The sequence below is a fragment of the Octodon degus genome, unplaced genomic scaffold (genome assembly GCF_000260255.1).
Source record: "Octodon degus isolate 3935 unplaced genomic scaffold, OctDeg1.0 scaffold00005, whole genome shotgun sequence".
NCBI classification, from domain to species: Eukaryota; Metazoa; Chordata; class Mammalia; order Rodentia; family Octodontidae; genus Octodon; species Octodon degus.
In genome coordinates this window covers 9428335-9446626 of record NW_004524581.1, presented here as the reverse complement: position 1 = coordinate 9446626, position 18292 = coordinate 9428335, and the positions used below count along the sequence as shown (strand labels likewise).

The 18292-nt window shown below is 55.4% G+C and overlaps 1 protein-coding gene across 17 annotated transcripts in view; it reads right to left on the bottom strand.

The window, feature by feature from the left end:
* Positions 1-18292, bottom strand: part of Col13a1 (collagen type XIII alpha 1 chain) — a 145431-nt gene that overhangs the window by 40412 nt on the left and 86727 nt on the right. For 12 of the 17 annotated variants that reach the window (XM_023723487.1, XM_023723417.1, XM_023723468.1 and 9 more), the window contains 7 exons: positions 16354-16380; positions 16232-16258; positions 15605-15631; positions 12519-12584; positions 8654-8761; positions 6618-6644; positions 5832-5867 (listed from right to left, as the gene is read on the bottom strand). In XM_023723487.1, the coding sequence (XP_023579255.1) occupies positions 5832-5867; positions 6618-6644; positions 8654-8761; positions 12519-12584; positions 15605-15631; positions 16232-16258; positions 16354-16380 (318 nt within the window). Of the gene's footprint in view, positions 1-5831; positions 5868-6617; positions 6645-8653; positions 8762-12518; positions 12585-13711; positions 13769-15604; positions 15632-16231; positions 16259-16353; positions 16381-18292 lie in introns of all 17 variants that reach the window. The other 5 variants (XM_023723419.1, XM_023723430.1, XM_023723445.1 and 2 more) reach the window with 2 other exon arrangements.

Below are 18292 nucleotides of genomic sequence, written 5' to 3'. Positions count from 1 at the left end.
GTCATTGCAGCTAAGAACGTCAGGGGAACATGGTGGGTGGGGAGAGTTTTCCCAGAATGACTTGGAAGGCCTCTCCCTGCCCCTATGTAGGAGCTGCAGCTCAGACTCCCCAAGGCCCAGCATCAGTGGGTCCTCTGCTCTGCACAGGCTCCAGGTGGGAGGACCTGTCCTTTATGGGGAGGTGCAGATTGAGCGGGCCATATTGGGTTGCGTCCAATTGGTCTCTAAATGGTGATTTGCTTTTTGTTGAACAAACTGTGCAGGAACTTGGCAAAAAGAGTGTGTAGGGGGAAGTAGGGGGCTTCAAGGTCAGCTCTCTGGCCAACAAAGGTCAGGTGCACACTCAGGAGATGAATGGACCTCCCTGACACAAGGCTGCATGGTGGGGGGTGTTCTGGCAGCGGCAAGGCACACAGAGCCTTTGTTCTCTGCAGGGGAGGAGGAAGGCCGTGGAGTGGTTGAGGGGCCTGTCCTGGGCTGGAGAAACTGGGGGGAGGGGTCCTGCCTTTCTCCCCTCTGAAGAGTTCCCAGGCCATCCTTCCAGGAAAGGGCAGCATGGTTCCTGCTTCCCCGCCCTGCCCCAGTGGGTCAGGTCTCCAGGCCAGAGAGGACCGGAACGGCGAAATCCTAGGTCCCCCTGCTCCGGTAATTAAGGCCGGCAGGAAGTAATCTGGGGAATTACAGGGTCGGGCGCCCTACTGAAGGGCAGGGCTTTGGAAGGGTGGCTGATTTCTAATCTCAATTTGAGATCGGTTGATTCTGTAGTTAGTTCCAAAAAGAAAAAGTCAGCTCTAATTAATCTATGGACTTTGGAGCGCCGGAGAAACAGGGCCCACAGAGTGCAGGGTGGGGACTCCAGCCCCCACGCAGCCTCAGATCTGGGGCCTGTGTCTCAGTTTTTTTTGATCTGCTTTCATTTAAATGGTCTGGATGTCCCCACTGGGATTTCATGGCTTAGAAAATGCTGTCCCCACATCCGCAGGTTCCCACCAGTGTGGAGCCCTCTGATGCATGGAAGGGGTCTGGGGTCACTAGGGTCTCCTGGGGGACGGACTGCAGGAAGCTTTCCAGAACAGACGTCACTGGGGTCGAGACACATTGGCCCGGCTGTATCAGGAGGCGGGGACCACCCCGACTCTGGGGACTCAGCCAGTCAGTGTCAAAGGGCACAGCACTGTACTGCCTCCACCCTTCACCCACACGAGCACCAGGGACCCCGCTACCCATCTTCCAGCTGCTTACACCTGCTGAGAGCCCCGAGGCTCCAGGCAGGGCCTGAATCCAGCTTTCTCTCACAAGAAAGTAACAACTTCATTTTCATCTCCCTGCCTTCTGGGTGAAGGGCTAAGTCATGAGGTCCTGAGCGCCCTGAGCCAGAGACCCTCCTCCATTCCTAGCTGTAGGTGGCAGAGGGGTTTCTGTGAGCCTCACTTTGCTCATCTGTGAGCTGGGACAAGAGCAATACCTGCCACAGGGAGGCAGTGAAATGGCGCATGTGGAGTAGTGGGCACCCAGCCCAGCACGTGGAAGAGGCTCCGAGAGGCAGCTGTAGACTCAGGAACCTTTACTGACTGGCAGGATAGAATGGTTACACCCTGCGGCAGGAGTGAGGACATTCCCCTCGGATCTCTTCTCTTGGGGGTCCTTGTTGGGGTGGTGGGTGCTGCCGCCAAGGCCTCTAGGAGGAACAATTACGGTTGTGGGTGGCTGTGACATGAGGTCTTGGTGTCACTCTTCCCCTGGTCTAAAACTGCCTGGCTCATGGCCTAGAGGAAGGAATGTGAGCCCCAGCCAGGGGCTTCATGCAAACTCCAAGGTACAGCATCCAGACCACACAAGCGACAGGCGAGCCCTCATGCGCGGTAAGTACTGCACCAGCTCTGATGCACTCGGAGATAAGCCGCTTCGGGGCTGGGGGCCCACATCCATCTGACAATCCTCATCAATCCTCTTGACAGAAAGCCAAGGTTGTGAACACACGCTGCATCTCACAATGTATTTAAAGTAGATCTGCACCATAAATTTGGATCAAATGGGGACCATATGGGTACCCAATAACACTAGCAGCGTCCTGGTAGGAGGCCTGGTCCAGGGCAGATGTGGGGGCCACAGGGGCCTGCTGACCACACCGGGGTTTCATCTCAAGAAGCCAGTGAGAAGCTGGCCTTGTTGGCCTTTGAGATGACACTGGGCTCAGCCCAGAGGACGGAACTTACCACTAGCAAACTACATGGGCAGAGAGGCTAAACTCCACTGCAAGTTTCTGGGACAGAACAGGTGAAGCTCGCCTTGGGCCAGGCCCCCTACCGGCCGTCCCCCAGGAGTCCTCTCCCACCCTGCCTATAGGACGGGGTCACCTTGCTCAGCTCCATGTTCCCTACTGCCAGTGCCACTCCTCCCCCGGGGTCAGGGGAGCTGATCCATCCTCCCAGCGTCTGTGGCCAGGCACCCTCCAAGCGAGTGCCTCCTCCCCTATTCCAGAGAGCAGAGAGGAGAGTGCTGGGCAAAAGGGAAGGAACTAGGATCAGCCTTCCAGCCTAGCCAAAGCGCGGGGAAGGCGGGCTAAGTCGATCTGCTGCCAGCCTTGAATTTATGAGATGGGGCTGCTAATTCCAGCATGGCCGCTCGCTAGCTGAGCAACGTTGGGCAAAGTAATAAGCTCTGTGCCATGGGGTTGATGGGCTCTAATCTCATTCAGGGACTGAATGAGAGAGGGAGTGACTGGATTTAGGCTGATATAGAGACATGAAGTATTGCTGCATGAGTCTTTGGGTGTCAAAGACAAAAGGTCTTTTATCCTAGGACACTAAGGGGGTACGAAGTGTCTGCCTCAGCACAGTAGTCACTGAGGCCAGCGTGTCCACTCCAGTGGGGTGGGGGCAGTGGAATGGGCACTTGGAGTGCCTGAGGAATGGCCTTGCTTCTTAGGGGTAGACCTGTGCTGTTGGTCATCAGGTCCCAGGGCCCTCTGCCTGCTGTGAACCAGAAGGCACTGGGACACTGGTGACAGGATAAGGGTCCCTGCAGAGTGAGGACTGGCACAGACCACCTGCAGGTGAAAGTGCCTGCCGCCCAGCTGGCTGCATGAGGCTGATGGCTGGGAGGAGTGGAGGCTGCAGGAGCCTCCTAGAGACCCAGAGAGGAAGCAAGGGGAGCCAAGCAAGGCTTGGCTTGGGGCCCCTGTCTCTGCACAGGACCGTGCTGTCTTCTCTGCACACCTGACACAGCCTGGGTGGAATGACTCTTGCTACAGTCTGCATCTAGCATGGTCATTTCACTGGCCCAGACCCACTAGCATCATGATGCTGGAACCATCAGCGGAAGCTTCTCCATCCTCAGCACAACCTTTTAGAAGAACCAGACTTCCAGTTTGCAGCAGATGCAGAGCCTGTCATGGTACAGTGCCAGCTGGGGGCATTGCCATGACCTCTGGGGCCCCTCTACCGGCTCACAGCTTGAGAGAGCTGGCCCAGCTGCTAATGGGAAAACCGACCCTGCACTGCACCAGGCAACAGTAAATTTTGTGAGTCTGTATGAATAGATAGAGGCAACCGTGGGGGCTATAATTTCTACTTCCTGACGCAATACAAACTTCTCAGTTTATGCAGAACTAATTAAAGATCTCTCAGGTCTCGCCATTTCACCCTCCATGCAGCCATAAAACAAAGTGGCCACGGCAGCCGCCCAACTGCAGCATGCAAGGGCTCTATGTGAGTGGGGGCGGGTCTTTTCGCCCTAGCTCGCCTTCCTCTTTCCGTACCTCTCCTTCCTGCCACTTTCCTGCCCCTGGAGGGCTCCAGAGGCTTCCGGGCCAGGGCTGGAGAGCTGGGATGAGCCTTCCAGCAGGTGGGACCACAGGAAGGACCCTGATGCGACTTGCATTCCTGGGCTGCTAGTTCAAGCAAAGAGATTTGAGAAAGCCTCTGTTTTCTCTTTTAATAATTAGGAAGATAGTCCTACCTGCCTCAGGGCGGTCTGGGGGTTAGAAAGAACGTAGCTCATGCTGCACGGCCCACAGTAGGATGGTGACTGGCACATAGCAGCTTCCCAGGAAGTAGCGACTACTGCAAAAGTATTACTTTGTGGTTCTAGTTATTGTAATGACTGCTTCTGGGCCTCTGCTCAATTTGTTTTGCCATCTAAAGTACCATTTTCAGGCCGGGGAGATGGCTCAATGGAATAAGCGCTTCCCTGGCAAGCGCAAGGGCCTGAGTTCAATCTCCAGTTCCACAAAATAAATAAATAAATAAATAAATAAAAAATAAATAAATAAAACAAATAAATAAATAAAGTACCATTTTCCTTTAAATTTACCAGCTGAAGGACCACAGCAGTGGAAGAGAAGTGGACTCAGGTGCTTTGCTATTCCTCTGATCAAGCAGCACAAACCAATCCTTTCCCATACGGGTGCACAGGGCTTAGTCACGTGACCTGCTTTGATGACCCCCCCCCCCACCTTATGGTTTGTGTCTAGTTGTCTGCCCAAAACATCATGTAAGTCATGGGGCAAATGCAGCTTGAGGAGCAGAGTGGCTTGAGGGGCAGGGCCAGAGGACCAGGGAGGCACTCGAGGGGCGGGTCCAGAGAAGCTGACAGCAGAAGCTGCCCACTCTAAAGCCAGCAGCCTCCCTTGGCGGTGTGCAGAGGGTCATCCTGGACGCGGTGGTGCCCCAGCCTCTCATTCAGACTCTGTAGCGAGGGGTGGCGGTGTCTGTGATTGAGGCTCGGGCAGGGAGATGTTTGGAGAAGACAGAGACACTGACCCTCTCCTGAGCAAATAAGGCTCCAACGTCTTGCTACGATTCAGGCTGCTTTAAACTGTGAAACCTTGAGTAACTGTGAGCTAAATAAACCTTTCCTTCCTCAAGTTTGAGTGTTGGGTATTTGTCCCAGCAACAAGAAAAGGGTAACTAAAACAGCTCCCCCCCAAGGACAACCCAAAGCAAATATACTGTGAAGCACTTACACAAGGGGGCTGGCCTAAGGCGCAGGCTGCCCTGGCTTGCCATACCTGCTGCGCCTGAGGAAGCCTGTGGGCCCCCGGGAGGACTAGCAGCCACAGGGAGGAGAACAGTGGCCCCAAGCTCTGAGCCAGCACTGACTGCTAGAGACGTGCACGCGAGGCAGGCTGGTTTGGCCCTCTGCTGTCATCTGATAGCACAGGGAATCGGGGGAGACTAGAGGAGCTCTCAGTTCATCGGTCCACAGAATCAGGAAGAAGGAGGCCAGCAAGTCCCGCACCGCTCGCTGTCCAGCAAGAGATAACTGACCACCCACTCATCAGGGTTGAGCACTTGGCTGTCTTGTCCCAGGAGACTTCCCAGACTCTTCCCAGCCTGGAACTCATTTCTCTACCCCTGGACTCACAGAGCACCTTCCCTGGTGGCTGCTTCTATCAGGATTGGTTATATAGGAATGTGTCTGTCTGTCTGGCCTGGGAGCTGTCAGAGAGCAGGGGTGGCCTCCCATCAGCCGTAGCGTGGATCTCTGCACTGGACACAGGCATCCTCTTCCCTCTTGGCAGACCCAGAGTGGGATGGTGGGAACCTGGCTCCCTCAGGCCAGATGCTGTCACCCAGGCTGTCTGGAGAGGCCATCTGGGCTGGGACACCTATGTGCCCAAGGCCCTGTTCTTTCTGTGCCCCTTCCCTCCCCAAGTGGACATGCTGAGCCCTCCGAGCCCTCTCTACCCAGGAGTTGTGAGGCGTGCAGGGCAGTGCATGCACAGATGTGCCCTGTGTACTACCCGACCCTGGCCCCGTGTGTGACATGCTGAGGGCCACTGCATACCCATGGGACAGCCAAGGTTCACCCCATCCCCTCCTTCTTACCTTCCGGCCATGGAAGCCCTGGATCCCAGGGTCTCCCTGGGGGAACAAAAGAGATCATTCAAGTGGGCTTTTCAGTGCCAAGCTGGTTGGCGCTGTTCCCTGAACAATACCAATCTTCCTCCCAAGGATTCCAAATCCTCCTGCTTCTTTAACACCCACTTCCCGCCATTCCCGGGACAACAGATCCTATTCAGCTTGTGCACATGACTGAGGAATTCTGGGAAGGGTCAGCTTGGCAGGACCCTTCCTATGACACAGGACTATTAGTTTTGGCTCCACCAAGAATCCTCTTGGAACCTGGCAGGTCACTTTTTCTCAGAGCTCTTGACATCCACAGTGACACTTTAGGAGGAGCAGATCAACACTCTGCACCTTTTCATTCCCTGAGCCCTGGGCCCCCAGCTTCAAGGTGAGAATCTCTTTGATACTGTGGGCTTCTGGGTAAGGTTTCACAAGAGACCCGAGGACCCTGCAGGCCTCCTCTGGGTCTGACCTCTTGTAGAGCATTGTTCGATTGGGATACTGTGACCGTGTCACTGCAAGTGCCCTCAGTTTCTGATTAGAAAATAAGCTGCCTGGTGGGTGGCACCGTACTGTCTCTCTGGTGGCGGGGAGCTTGCCGGGCACCCTGAGTGTGCAGGAAGGGCTGTACACGTTGGAACCAGGTAGTGTTCTGGAAGTGAGCCAAGCCTAATCCATCTACTCAACTCTGTGGTCAGGCGTCTGCTCCCCCCCACCCCAAGGCACTGTCCTCCTGGAGCAAGGGTCTATGAGGTGGGTCCTTACCTTTGGTCCTGGAGGCCCAGGTAAGCCCTGCAGAAGCAAGAAAGGGAAAGTGGCTGAGTTTAGTTGCACTTCTAGTGGAATCAGGGCCCACTGACCCCCCCCAGAGAGCTCTAATGAGAGAACAAGGATGCCAGAGTGCAGCTTTAGAGTATCCCGGAAGGGAAAATAAAACTGGAGGGCACGTGGGGACAGAAGGCTCATGGCGCTCTCTGTAGCCATGTGGGCGCTGTGGGCAGTGCCTGTGTGCTGGTCCACTGGAAAGTAGGTCGGCGGCATCGAGCTAAATTGACGGTGTGGCTTGGTCCAGGGCGTCACTCACTGATCTCCCAGTTGGGCCCCTCCCTGGAAGCCAGCCTGGCCCATCAAGGCCTTGATTTTTGCCCATGGCTCTGCCTGATGTCTTGCTCTGCCTGGAGTGTGGCACAGGGGCCTTCAGGAGCCCAAGGAGAGGCCAGGAGGCCCAGTCAGTGGACATGGGGTGGAGAACACCACGATGCCTACGTCTTCTCTGTTTCAACTGATTTGAAAACATGCTTTCTGGTTTTTCCTTTATAAACAACCTAACAAAAGACTCACTGGCCTAGACTCAGTAGACAGGAGCCTGATGTGCTGGGCAGGAGGGCAGTAGTGAGCAAAGAAAGGACTTTTGAACACTTTTTGGTTTTCTTGGCTTGGTTTGGTTCAATTTTCTAAATTCTTGGGTTTTCCATTTTCTCATTTAAAGACTGGTGGAAGAGATACCAATCTCCCTGCTTCGGGGGCTGGGGAAATCGTGGCAATGTTTAAATCCATTTGGGGCAGCAGCTGAGCTCAGCTGGCTCCCACCAACTTGGGCCCTCACATTTCCCTCGAGCCTCAGGATGGGGGGGGGCAGGGCAGCCAATCAAACTGTTAGGTCATTCAGAACCTGCCAAGCTGGAGAGTGTTTATGGGCAGATCTGCAGGGGACAAAGAGGAGAGGACTCTGGAAACTGTGAAGGAGGAGGACTCTGAATGTGGGGAAATAAGAGGTGTGTGCATTTTTCCTTGTTAATGTTCCAAGCCTTTCACAATGAATGTATGATGTTTTTAATCCTCGGAGGAAAAAAAAACCCCCACATTTAAAAAAAAATATATAGCTTTCTTATTTTACTTTAGTTAAAAAAATCTTTTATTATTATTTATTTGGTACAGGGTCTCACTATACAGCTTAGACTCATAGTGATCCTTCTGTCTCAGCCTGCCCAGCGCTGGGATTACAGGGATGTATCACCATGCCTGGGGTCTGTGGCCAGCTTGGCGAGGGGCCAGCACAGCATGTGGTACTGGGGATCAAACCCGGGTCCTTGTGCTTGCCAGGCAGGTGCTTAGACTGCTGAGCTATCTCCCTGGCCCAACACCACATTTTTAGCCCACGGAAAAAAGCATTACTAAAAGGAAAGGTGACTGTTGCCACCCCTGTTCCCTGGGTCACACAGAGAGTAAGGGACAGCTCCCTTCTCCAAAGATGCCCAGCTCCTGCTGTTCTGTTCTGGGATATGCTATACAGAAGGGCTGAGACAAGGTCTTGACCAGGGCTTGAAAATGGGGTATTGGGAGCCACCGGGCTGAGATTGCAGACTGAGAAGGTTGCTGCTGACCTTCTGAACCTCTCTCAGCAGTCCTCATACTCTGGGTGGGGTCCCAGGGAAGGACACTCTTTCTGAAAGGAGGCTTTCTTGTGAAACCACACGCACCCCAGAGACAACATAGGTTCATCTGGGTCAGGGGTCGGGGGTGGGGGCTGGTTGCTGGTTGCTGGTTGCTGGTTGCAAAGCCTACTGCCTCTGACTTGGGTTTGTCTAGGCCAGGGACCAGGGACAGAAATCATGGCTGGTGGTGGCCCTGCCAGGTAAGTTTGCAGGGCAACAGGAGAGCATGCCAGGGACGGATAGTCTTTGGTCTTTCTGCCATTTGCTGGAAACCCAGCTTTTGTGATAATTCAGGGCTTGGAGGTTTCTAGGGGCAAAGAGAATTCTTGGGGCAAATCTTGGTGGAGAGGGGAAGGGAATACTTACAGGTGGACCCATGGGCCCTGGCAGTCCTGGATGCCCCAGAGGTCCACTTGGTCCAGGAGGGCCTGGTGGCCCTGGTGGGCCTTGGATGCCAGCCTGGCCCTGCTCACCCTGAGGTTCATGGAGGACAATGTTAGAGAGGAGACTTCAGAGCTGCAAGGAGCCCAGCCCACTCAGTGCACCCCATGAGGCCCCACTGTGGCTGTGTGCAGAAGGTGGCAGTGACAGTGGACAAGGTGGGCGTGATGGGGAGGAGTCTGTGGCGGCGGTGATCACATGCAGGGGCTGGTGGCAGTGCAAACAGTGCCAAGACTTCAGGTCCCCAAGCGGTGGGGCTGCCAGAGAGGACTTGCTGCCTGAAGAAGCTGTTCCCCAGGGCTCAGCACCCGCTGGGAATGAGTGTGAGGGTTCCCTGGCCTGACCAGATGGCCCTGTGCCCAATGGCCAGAGTCCTGCCTGGAGGGTCTCTGTCACCCTCTTGGTGTGGCAAGTCATTTAATCTCTCTAGGACCCAGGCTCTCAGCCATAGAACATGAACAGATGTTTCTTGATTCCTGTCTCAACTTTTTGCAGACTAGGGTCACCTCTAGTGGAGGTGGATCAACCAAAGCCATAGGTCAGAGGTCACTGCTGAATGGAGAGGAAGGTTTTATGTACCAAATGTGGATTGGGGGCTCTGTGAACCACATGAAACCCTGGCAACACTGGGCCCACATTCCTGTGGAGGAGCGGCCACCCCTTTAGGTTGGGCATGAGTTTTCTGGTTGCCTTGGTCCCCACCTTCCCTACCCTTTCTCTGTCACTCATGTGATGTGCCTGAGCTCAGAGGACCACTGCGCTTGCCACACTCGCCATGGGGAAGGAGCTGTGAGGGGCTGTGGGGTGCTCTGCATCTGTGCAGGCTGCTGTGTGCATCCGTGGGCCCATCCTTCCTCCTCAGCGAGCTGCTCTGAGCCCAGTCTTTGTCACCCACCGTGGATGTCCCCAAGCTGTGCCAGCAGCCCAGAAAGCAGGTGAGGCACTGTGTTCTTTCAGCAGCAGGAGACATGTGACCTCAATCTTGGGGTGGGACAAGCCAGTCATCGAGTACCTAAACTCCTGCTAAATTCCTTATTTCCTCCTTCCTTCCTTCCTTCCTTCCTTCCTTCCTTCCTTCCTTCCTTCCTTCCTTCCTCTCTCTTTCCTTTCTTTCTCTTCCTTCTTTCTTTCCTTTCCCTCTTTCTCTCTTTTTCGTTTCTGTCTGCCTCTTTCTTTCCTTTGTTTTTTTTTTTTTTTTTTTTTTGAGACAGATTCAGGTCAGCCTAAAACTTGCTGTGACCCTCCTGCCTCTGATTTCTGAGTGCTGGGATTACAGGCATGTGCCATCATGCCCAACCAACGCACTGTTTCTAAGTGACCTCTCCAGGGACAATCTAGGCTCAGCTCTTGTGAGGAGGTGCCCATCCCTGTAGGGTGGCAGCTGTGAGAGCTCCAGGCTAGACACAGGGGCTACAGTAGCCAGTGTCCGGGGCCAGTGCACTTGCTCAGTGAAATGGGTAAGCCCTGGGACACTGGGTGGCCTATGTCATGTGTGGAGAACAGAGCCAACAAGCCTGCTGTGAGCCCCTGGCATGACTGTAAACAAGAGTGCAGCCTGGGAAAAAGAAATGCGCAGCTCTGGTGACACTGCTTATACCATCTCATGGCTGAGCCTCCTCGGACAGATGATGCCCACAGTGTCGCTCCATGGCCTGGACCTCATGCTGAGGCCTTATGAGAAACCACCAAATAGTATGTCACCCTTTCCTGGCCCAGCTTCATGTTACTTGTTGTTAAGGTTCTTTCGGTGTGTATGTGTGTGGGGGCATTTTCTCCTGAACCTTAGCTTAGCTAAGGTTGGGCTTCTAAGGCAGCCAGTGCGGCCTGCCCTCCGACCAGAACGGACCTGGCTGGGCCTCCCGTCCTCTGACTGCCTCGGAATCCTGCTTTATGTTCTCCACAGTGTGCTTATACCTTTAGAGAAAGATAATCCACAGTACAACAGCACAAATCCCATTGTTCAGAAAAGAAACCAAAGGCCCAGAGAAGTTGAGCTCTTTCAACTGTGGCCAAGGTCACAGGGAACATTTAAGATGGAACAGGACCCTGACTCAACTCTGAAGTCCAGACTGTTTTTCTGGATCCAAATAAGCCCTAGCAAGATGGGCTTTCAGTCCAACTTCCGGCACCTTGGAAATGACCTCCAGCACCATCTGCTAAGCACATTGTGTGTTATATAAACTCTCCTCTTTCAAGTAACCTTGGGCCATCCTGCAGAGCCTGCGAAACCAATATTTGGTTTATTGATAGGACATGGACAAGCCCTTTTCTGTCCTACAGTGGCCAAATGCATGTAAACCTTATTCCCTAGGCAGTCTATAGTGGGTAGCAGAGGAGCCCTGTTTTTCTGTACTCTGAAAGCCAGGTCAGGACAGCCCAGAGATTTCTGGCTGCCCCACTCTTTGCTCTTGCAAAGGGAGGCAACAACCTGCATGGCCTGGGTCCAAGCCTGGACCTTGGAGTGTCTTCCTCTGCAAATCTAGGGATGAAGATGGCATCCATCACTGGGTGGTGCATGTGGGAGTTTATAGGCATGAGTGTGTGCAGAATTCTCACACCAGGGCTGCAGGCTAAGAGAAGCTAGTAAGTCATGGCCGTGGCCATGAGGTGGCTGCACATGTTGGTGCCCAGGAGGATGGTTCCTAGAGTTGGGCCGCAGCTCTCTTGCACTGGGGTTCAGCCTAGGCCTTCGGGGCTGGCAGTGGGTTGGGCCTGGCGTTGCTCTGAGCTGCCCTGCTTGGGGCATGCACTGGTTATACACAAAGGCTCTTGAGGACTTGGCCAGAGAAATGTGAGTTGTGGGTGCAAGTATGGGGGGCGAGCACACTGCACGTCCCTCTGCTTTTAGCTGTTCACTCGGGCATCTTTTAGGTCTTGTTGCATCAGGTGCCTGAACATCTGGGCTGCTCGGATCCTGATGCCCAAGAAAGGAGGCTTAAGGCCCTGTTGTGGGACTGTCAGAGAGCAGCTAAGTAGCCTGACATTCCTAGCATCCCTGTGACTTGGGGACATCTCCTGTGCAAGGCAAGGAAGGTGAGAGGCAAAGCGGGCAGCCCTGAGCCTGGCCTGGAAGCAAGCTGTGATTTCCTGGAGACAGAGCCAGACTGCTTCGTCCTTGGCAACCTGCTGTGGTGCCAGCCTCTGGGCTATTGCAAGGCAGGAAGAGGAAAGAGGTGGCTGTCAGTGATCACAGCCTTTGGTCATGGACTACGTTCCCTCTGCAAGCATCCTCACTGCTCAATAGAGGAGGCGCAGGATCAGCTGCTAAGCAGCCTGCATTTCGAAGTAGAAAGGCCGAGAGTGGTGGATGTGGGGGCCAGAGAACTCCAGCCTGTCCCAAGTCTTCCTCGTGCTGTGATGTTGGGCAAATCAACTTAATTCTCTGAGCCTCAGTTTCTTTGTCTCCAAAACGTGGGCAACAGAAATGACATCAGCTAGCATTATATCCCTTGCAGCACAGGAGGACCAACACCAGTAATACGTGTCTCAACAGCGCTAAGACGCAGACACTGTTATCATCCTTATTCTACAGACGAGGACGCTGAGGTGCCAAGAGGTCAAGTGACTTGACTAGGCTTACATGGCCAGCGACAGGCAGAGGCCCTAAGTGCAAATCCCTGCTCTGTGCTGGGTGCTCTGCCAACATCATATGAACAGGCCCATGCGTGTGTCATTTAATTCAAGGAGAAGGTTCTGGCTTTGCCTTCAGCCCCATCTGGCTTGTCAGGCACCACAGACTTGCTGGTCCCTGGGGGAAGCCACACGGGTCTGGCACAGGGAAGGTGTCTACCTGGAAAGTCCGCCTTTTTATGACTGGGGGTGGAGCCAACCGCACTGAATTGAGGAGAGGCAGCAGCTGAAGAGAAAGGTGAGTTGGAAGGCCAGAGGGCAAAGGCCAGAGATCGCAGGCATCCAGAACCGCGTTCAAAGTCACCAGGAAGGCAGAGCGGCCAGAGGGTGGGAGGAGAGGAGGAGAAAAGAGAGATTAGCGTGAACAGGTGCTACTGAAGCTGGGGACACAGGCCTAGGGGGGTGCGGCCGGCCCTGGGAAGGAGGAGCGGCCTTCCCTCTGCACCCTGCCTTGGCCTCCAGGTTGGAGCGTGGGGTGCCAGCCAGCAGCCCCTGGACTGGGAGACAGGTCCTGCGTGGCCCAGCCTGCCCCCCAGACATGCTGGGCTGCAGAGGCTGCCAACACAGGCTGATACTGCATTGCCACCCCACCCATCCCTGCCCATTAGGGGACACGGCTGTCGGGCTGTGCATCACAGACTCAGAGGCTCTGGTGCAGGAGCCGCAGGACAGCTAAATTGGTACTTGAAGCCAGTCTGATGTGCAGCCCTTGTTGGCTTCTTTCTCTGGTAGGACCAGAAAGGCTGATGTCAGCGAATCTGGGGATGGTCAGGAAGGGCCGAAGCAGTTGCTGGGGCTGAGCCCAGGAGGGCGAGGCTGATGTGGGCACAGGCTAAGTGCTACTGAGTTCTCACTGGGGGGCCGGCACACTTGGAAAATAGAAGTTGGGTAAAGATGTCTCTGGAATGTTCAACCACTTCTTCTTCTTCTTTTTTTTTTTTTAGGGGGGAGGCAACCTGCAATCTGATTACCCAGTGAGATTTTCATTTCTGGAAGTTCCTGCACAGTTCCTCTGTCTGTCTGACTAACCCATGGTTTTAAGAGGCGGTGAGCCCACGGGAAACAAAGATGGCACCGAACCAACTACTTGTTTTCAAAAAGCACTTGAACTCCCTCAAGCACCCTGGGATGAACTTGTGAGAACTAGGAGCCACTGGGGCTGAGAAGTCACCCAACTGGGGATGGGGAAGCCGGCCGGGCCTTCCAGGTCAGCCCTGTGCCTTCCCGGGCAGCTGCCACCCTCGGAGCCCCACCCAGTCTGCGTCAGAAAGTGGCGAAGGAAGGGCAGTGCTGCACTCATGTGCAGGGAGCGTCTTGCAGACAGGGCCCAGAGACCTTCCCGAGCCCACCAACCTTCAGGGTGATTATCTGGTTGGAGCGCAGAGCTGCTAGCGTGCTGCTTAGATGCTCCTGGTGTGCAGGGAAATGAAGACGGCAGAGGCTGGGTGGCAGGAGGCTTGGGGTGGCCCACAGATGCCCGCCCACTGTTCCATCCTGTAGACTCCATTGTGCCCACCCAGCACCTCTCTCCTCTCCCTTCTATCCTGGGGAGGTCTCAGGCTGGAAAAGGCAGGGACCAGCCCGGCTCTCACAGACCTGCTATCCCCTCTGGGCCCACAGACCCTTTGTGAAATCAGCAGGCCCCTCAAAGCTCCCTGCTTTCCTACCTCTTCTAAGTAATCTTGTTCTGCCATTGTTGGGTGCCCACCTGCTGACTGCTGTTGACCAAAGGCTTGGCTCCACTGCGTCTGGGGCCAAGGTGCCTCTAGAACATTCTATCACTGCCTCCTTCCCTGTTCTTATACTGGGCTGAAGGGTAGAGAGTGCCCATCCCTGCCTGCCACCAGTGTCCCTTCAGGACTGGTGACAGATGGACAAAGTATCTGCAGCTGGGTGTCTTTTGTGCTGGGGGCTGCTGCCTTTCTTTTGGGCAACATAACAATCTTGTGAGCCCATTGTTTCAAATAAACACAGCTGGCTTTCTATTATTGTATCAGGATTGGGCTGGCCAGAATGCCGGGGCCCCTGGGTCTCAAAGCACATGTCACCAACAGGCCAGCTCTGTCTGCGTGCCTGTGGCCTGTGTCCCCCGGCCTAGGCCCAGCCCAGCCTCAACCTCAAACCTATTCCAGCCCCTTACATTCCAGGCCCCAGTGGCCTCTCCCTGGCCCAGGAACCCAGAATTCAGAGACCACCATGCCCTCTGTCCCTTTAGTGATTGGGCAGGGGTCAGGCCCTTATTCAAGCTCTCCTAGAGAGCTGGCTTGTGCCGCTCTCTGCCTCCAAAACCCAATCCCAGGGCCTACCCAGCCAGGGTGCAGGCCAGGGAAGCCACCCATGCATTTCTGGGCACAGTGGGGCCCATGAGGCAAGGGGAGGTCTCCTAAGATGCCTGTCCTGTCTACACTGCCTCCCAGGCTTGAGTGCAGCTGTCTGGTCCCAGCTTCCTGCACATGGGGTGTTTCTGCGTTAGTTCTCTGGCTCTTGCTTGAGGAAGCAGGGCTCAGCTTTGCGTTCCCCGTCCCAAGCAGGACCCCTGTGTTGCTGCACAGGTGAGGATCCCTAAAGGGCAGGCAGGGTCTGCTATTCTTAAGTGGAGCAGAGAAAAGGAACCAGCCAGCTAGGGCTTGGGAGAGAAACCTCCCAATAAATCTTCACACTGCCGGGAGAGGGGCGTCCTGTGCTTATCACAAGGAAAAGGAAACTTTATCCCCTGAACTCATGCGGTCCCCACAATGATCTCCTGTCCCGAAGCTCAGGCATCTGAAGCAACAAGGAACTTAAAAGTCCCTCTTTTTCTGGCAGACAGTTGCACACGTTCCCAATGCAGACAAGGGCTCACACAGGCCACGCGAGCCACACAGCCATCGGAGAGGGTGAGGTGCAGGCAGCCAGATCAGCAGGCATACCTCAGAGTGATGCCAGGCACCCAGGACAGCAGATAGGCAGAGGGACAGGGACTGTAGATGACTGGCTCCACTAGACAGACACAGATGGCCAGACAGACAGATGGCCAGATGGATGGACACACACACACACACACACACACACACACACACACACACACACAGGAATCCACCACACTCATGGTGCCCACCAGGTGCCCTGCAACCTCTCCTGCTACTAAGCAGAGCCTCAGGCTCCTGTCCCCAGCTCTGTCAGGTGCAGAGACCCCAGGGAGATGAGGCTGAGCAGGGCTGTGCTGAGGGTGGATCAAAGGGCCCATTTGGTCTGGAGCTCACTTACCCGGTGTGGGTACTCGCCGCACTGGCCCTGGGGAGGGGAGAAGAGAGGCGGTGTTAGACACATGCTGGGGATTTGTCCTGGGACTTATCCACTACACCATGAATCTCTGTCCATATTGCTCTGGCTGGCCTGAGCCTTGTGACTTAGGGTAGGAGATGGGGAGGTGGGGGGAGGTTCCTCTGTGGCCCTGGAGGGAAGCCTGGGAGTGCCCCCATGAGTGAGGGAGGGGCGGGAATTATACCCTGCCCCTGGCTGGAGGCAGACCCTCTGGGTAGTAACACCTGACAGCCTTGGCCTGGAGCTCTGGGCAGAAACTCAACAGAAAAGGAGAGGCCAGGAAGGGGTGAGGACACCTCACCATCCTAGTGGCTCCAGGGTCAGAGACAGAGAGTGGCAGGTGGGAGATGCTGAGGAGAAGCTGGAAAGGCCCCTGCTCTGGGCAGACCCTCCCCCAAGCTGTTACCCAGGGCAGCTCCATGGTGTCTCTCTTATGTTCTGGGGCACCTTGGGGCCTTTCCTGCTTCTGTCAATCAACCTTAAACTTCAGACCATCCACTCTGACCCTGTTCTGCCTGTTGGGAGTTTGTGTCCAAGCTAGAGACTTTAGGCAGCCCCCACCACACCCACCTTTTCTCCTTTTTGTCCTTGAGGTCCCTACAAAGAGAGAGAAATGAGAGTTAAAGATTGAAGCTCAGCACACAGTAGGCCCAATCCTCTCTACTAGGGAACAATGAAGAAGAGGTACCAACCGGATGTCCTCGGGGACCCATCAGGCCCTGGGGGAGGAAACACACACAGGTCAGTGAGCAGACAGGAGAGGGCAGGTCAGAGCTGGTGCCTGGGTGGAGCTGGGACAGGCGCTGGGCATCTGGGGACTTCTTGGAGTGTCCTGGAGTGCCAAAGGCTGGGTCTGTCTGCCACGGCCTTCTGTGTCTGACATGCACAAAACAGTGAGGCTTACATACCAATGTGCTACCTCTTCGCCACCCACAGGTATGGCCAGGTGTGCCCTGTCCCCTCGGATAGCATCCTGTATTCACTGCTCCAGCCACTGTCATCCCACCCTGGCCGGGCAGCAGACTGCACTCAGGGCTCAGGTGGCCATCTGCCCCAGGATCTCCTACACCCAAGCTCCAGAAGACACCGGTACCTCCTGCTTCTGCCTCAGTGCAAGCCACGGAGCCAGAAAGCTTCAGGGGACATAGTGGGAGGGGGACAGGCCAGTGCCGCGGACACTGGGCATTTTGGAGAAACCTGTGGCATAGAGACGAAGCTGGAGGTTTGCACTCTAAGCCAGGTTCTGAGTTCCTCGGAGGAACACACAGGGCCAGGGCAGGCGCCTGCTCCCTCAGGAGGACCTGGTGCCCTGCTGGCTCTGAGGCTTGCATCATGCTCATGGGGGGCAGGCAGGGCTTTAGGGTTGATAAGAAGGAAAACCAGGGCCCCCGAAGTCCTTCTCAGCTTGGCCTGTGAGGACATCCTTGCCATACCATCTCTGGGTCCCAAGCTGGGGGCAATCAGGGTGGGCGGCCTTGGACTGCTGAGATGGGGAAAGAGCCTCTCCTGCCCCTGCCTTACTGCTTCAGAAACCCCAGGAGACCCAGTGACCCGGAGAAGGGGCAGCAAGCCCAGCCCAGCTGGAGGACAGTACTTGGTGTCAGACTCAGTAGCCCAGGGTCCAACTAGCAGGAGCCAGAAGCCAGACCCCAGATGACCAGGCCACCCTCCGTCAGGACAGGGAGAGGAGTGTGTGTGTGTGTGTGTGTGTGTGTGTGTGTGTGTGTGTACTGATGAGACCCCTGGGATTCAGGGCTGCAGAGGCATGGAGGGTCGAGTGCAAACACCCAGTCATAGCTCACAGGACAGAGTTGGTCTCCATGGGTATTTTGTTTGCCCTCTATGGGTTTATTTCAATTCGTTTCCAACACTGAAGAGCCAGAACAAGGTAAATTAAAATCTGAAACCCTCCTAAGTACCTCAAAGCCCCATACCGCAGGGCACCAGCTAGCTCTCGGCACATGGCCAGTCACGGCCCTGGCCCAGCAGCCCTCCCCTGGCATCCAGCACCGGACAGGGCTGAGGCCCTTATGCTTTCTGGGTGCAGGCACTGGGTGACAATGCCTCTTGCCCTAGGACAGCCCTGCCCCTGTGATGCCGAGTCCAGGCTCTGCCCATGGCCTTGGTGCCCGAGTCTGGGACCCCAATCTTGTTTCCACCTGCTTTCTGCAATCACACACCTCATGTCAGGCTCTTGGGCTTTGGTGAGGCAACAGGTGGAGCAAGGTGAGATTATAAGCTAAGCATGAGGGCCTGGTGGCCAGGCTGGGACACCCAGGAGAGGGAAAACAGATGGCAGATGGGCAGTGGTCACACTGGACAAGCCAGGTCCCTGCACAAGCCAGACAGGGGGGCTCATGGAATTGGTGGACAGTGCTGAAGCACAGAGGGGCCTGTCATAAGGTCTCATGGGAGGCAGGCCTTGCCCCTTCCCTTGAGGGAAGGCTTGTGGGGGGTAGGTAAGGTGGGTGGGGGCAATGAGGGTGAGGAGGGTCCCACAGAGGGGTTCCTGGCCTTCAAGACAAAGGACATGCACAGCAGAGAAGAGGAGCTGCTGAGGGGTGAGACCCCATCTCGTGGTCTGGAGCTCAGCCCAGGTACGCAGCAGCCACGACACTCTGAGCAATGTGC